Below are 3,277 nucleotides of genomic sequence, written 5' to 3'. Positions count from 1 at the left end.
CAAAAAAAAAAGAGATTCTGGCCAAGAAAAGAATGCAATACCTGCAGTGAGTTCTAGTTGTCCTCTCTTTCACATTCTCTAATCCATTCCAGCTTCTATTTCCCATCCATCTAGCTTTTTCCGTCCTCCATTACATTACAAGCCATGAAAGTCCTAGTGATCTAGAGTTATCTTGATACAAGCAGTGTCAATTAGAATTTTTCCAAAGTTGTGAATTGTGGTCTATCATGTTATGTGGAGTGAAACACAGGCTGACCTAAACACTTGAGTGCTTTGAGAGAAACACTTTATCCTGTGAGGTTGAACTTGGGCTGCTACTTCTCTGAATTGTATATTTCTGTTTGTTTCGGGTTGAATTTAATTGTTCTTTGCTTGCTAAAGTTACTGAAACTTGGATTTATAGTTGATGATTCTGATTGTGCAGTTCTGATTAGAGAAAAATAGCTGGTAGTTGTGTAATTAGCAGAGTTGAGTTTAATTGAGATAGAGTCCAGTGTTCCTAGTTATGTGTTTAGTCTTTTCATTTGTAGATTGAGTTTTTCTTCTCCTTTGTCTTTCTTGATAGTTTTTGTACCTTTTTGTGGTTTGTAGTGCATATTAAAGACTATTATATGTTGCAAATGTAGGTTTTTGGAGGTTTATGTTTCCAAATGCAAAGTCCAGTGGTGCATGACAGGAAAAGGTTGAGAACGCCCTTCGGTAATTACCGAAGGCTTTTGGCCCTCGGTAATTACCGAAGGCTTTTGGCCCTCGGTAATTACCGAAGGTCAAAGGCCCTCGGTAAATGTTAGCGACAAGCGATTTACCGAGGGCTCTTTGGCCGTCGATAAGCCTTCGGTAATGACCTTTTACCGACGGTTTTGGGCTGTTTCCGAGGGCTTCTGGCCTTCGGTAATGCCCTTCTTTTTTGTAGTGTCCTCCAATTCAGATAGCAATCCAATGCTTATAGGTAGAATGCCGGTAATCTGGTTATCAGATAAAGACAAACTCTGAAACACTTGTTTGTTGCACCGTGAAGAATTTTGAATGAAGCTAGAAATGTTCCCACTCAACTTGTTGTTTGAGAGGTCTAACCTCTGCAATGTGCACATGTTCCCAAAGAAAGATGGAATCTCGCCTCCCAGTTTGTTATCATAGAGGTCAAGAACTTCAAGAGAGTTCATTACTTTCCCAAATCCATCTGGAATGGGACCTTCCAACATGTTATCATAAAGTTCAAGTGTACGAAGATTGGTAGTGGAGTTGAAGAGCCAGTAAAATATGGATGATGATTTCAACAGATTTGAGGAGAGATAAAGCAAGACATGAGAAGACGAAGAATTCGTAATTGAAATAGCTGACATCAGAAAACTATCATCCCTAAGACTACAATTTCGCAAATAAAGATTTTGAAGTTTCGAACTGGAGTTGAAGATACCTTGAAAGACAGATGATGACATGTTATTATAGGAAAGGTCAAGGATCACAAGAGAAGGAAAGGTTGAGTGGACTGGAGATGACAAAACAATGTTATTATGTGAAAGATAAAGCTCTTCAAGAGAGTTCATTACTTTCCCAAATCCATCTGGAATGGGACCTTCCAACATGTTGTCATTAAGTTCAAGTTTACGAAGATTGGTAGTGGAGTTGAAGAGCCAGTAAAATATGTATGATGATTTCAATAGATTTGAGGAGAGATCAAGCGAGGCAAGAGAAGACGAAGAATTCGTTATTGAAATAGCTGACATGAGAAAAATATCATCCCCAAGACTACAATTTTGCAAATAAAGATTTTGAAGTTTTGAACTGAAGTTGAAGATACCTCGAAAGACCGATGATGACATGTTATTATAGGAAAGGTCAAGGATCACAAGAGAAGGAAAGGTTGAGTGGACTGGAGATGACAAAACAATGTTATTATGTGAAAGATAAAGCTCTTGAAGATTACGGCTAAAGTTAGACAATAATTGAAATGTTGAGGATGTGAGCATATTATAAGAAAGGTCAAGGATGGTAAGAGAATTGGAAAAGTTGGAAGGTGAATAAAATAGAGAATGAATATGGGTATCTGAAAGAGAACAATTAACTAGTCTCAACTCTCCTAGCTTTGGATAATGAATCATATGCAACCAGTCAGGGTTATGTAAACCATCGATGGCAAGATGTGTTAGAGAAGAGATATTAGACAGCCAGTGTGCATCCTTAGGTTTGACATCAAAATCACCAGGAAGTCTAAGAGTTTGCAAGTAAGGAAGATTCCCAACCTGGAAAGGGAGTGCTCCAGAAAATGAATTGGCACTGAGACCAAGGTATCTCAACTGTGACATATTTCCAAGTTGACAAGGGATTTTCCCATCAAGATTATTATAACTGAGATCAAGATACCTTAAATTTGTAAGGCTTACAAGTTGATAAGGGATATCTCCACGGAGAAAATAATTGTTACTTAAATCCAGAGACAATAAATGTGAAAGGCTTCCAAGTTGGGTAGGAATATTACCACCAAAAGAAGAATAGGAGAGATTGAGATATCTTAAGTTGGTAACTGAGCCCATGAGTTCTGGGATGTGACTCTCTATAAATTCATTGTAGCTGAGATCCAAATGTTGAATATTTTGCAAGGGAAACAGTGAAGTGATATTGAGTGCACCTCTCAAATATTGTGTGTCCGAACCACGGAGACGAAGGATGGTTACATGACCTGTTTGATGGTCACATTGAATGCCTTTCCATTTGCAACAATCTCGACTGTTGTCGTCATCTCTCCATGTAGACAGCAGCATGTCATGGACATCTATGAGACCATGTTTGAAGTTGAGGAGTGCCTGTCTCTCCCTCTCAATGCACTTTATTTCTGCGCTATTGTTGAATCCGAGAATGGATTGTGCAGCAGGCAGCAAGAGGAGAAGAAGTCCACAACAGAGTTTAGGAAAACAAGTAGTCATTACTTTTTTGGTGATACTAAATACGTTAGGGCCTGGCGAGTGTACGAGAGAAGAAGATATAGGAGGGATAGGGGAGAGGACGAGCGTCCTGAGCAAGAAGGGAACCGTACGGTAGCGGACGAGCGTTCTGAGCCGGAGATAACGAGGGGCGAGGACGAACGTCCTCAGCGAGGGGAGGCCGAGCGAGCGGGGCAACAAGGAGTGAGGACGAGCGCCCTGGGCGAGTAGAGCGAGGACGAACGTTCGGAGCGAACGGGGCAACGAAGAGAAAGGACGAGCGTCATGAACGAGCAGAGCATGGACGAACGTCCTGAGCAAGTGGAGGCAACGAGGGGCGAGGACGAGCGTCCTAA

At 40.9% G+C, this 3,277-nt stretch overlaps 1 protein-coding gene across 1 annotated transcript; it reads right to left on the bottom strand.

The window, feature by feature from the left end:
• Window positions 1-943: 943 nt before the first annotated feature.
• On the bottom strand, window positions 944-2,762 carry LOC108320714 (receptor-like protein 35). The gene is made up of 2 exons (XM_052867862.1): window positions 1,075-2,762; window positions 944-965 (listed from the first exon to the last, which is right to left on the bottom strand). Exons 1-2 carry the CDS (start codon window positions 2,760-2,762, stop codon window positions 944-946), a joined length of 1,710 nt encoding a protein of 569 aa, XP_052723822.1.
• Between the last annotated feature and the right edge of the window lie 515 nt (window positions 2,763-3,277).

The sequence above is a fragment of the Vigna angularis genome, chromosome 8 (assembly GCF_016808095.1).
Source record: "Vigna angularis cultivar LongXiaoDou No.4 chromosome 8, ASM1680809v1, whole genome shotgun sequence".
Classification (NCBI taxonomy): Eukaryota; Viridiplantae; Streptophyta; class Magnoliopsida; order Fabales; family Fabaceae; genus Vigna; species Vigna angularis.
The sequence above is the reverse complement of the archived record's forward strand: the minus strand, read 5'-3'. Positions and strand labels throughout refer to the sequence as shown.

Coding starts and splice junctions, on each gene's coding strand:
- LOC108320714 (XM_052867862.1), bottom strand. CDS start 2,762: ATGCTGCTGTCTACATGGAGAGATGACGACAACAGTCGAGATTGTTGC. Junction 966..1,074: donor AACATGTGCACATTGCAGAG/GTTAGACCTCTC, acceptor TCTGATAACCAG/ATTACCGGCATTCTACCTAT.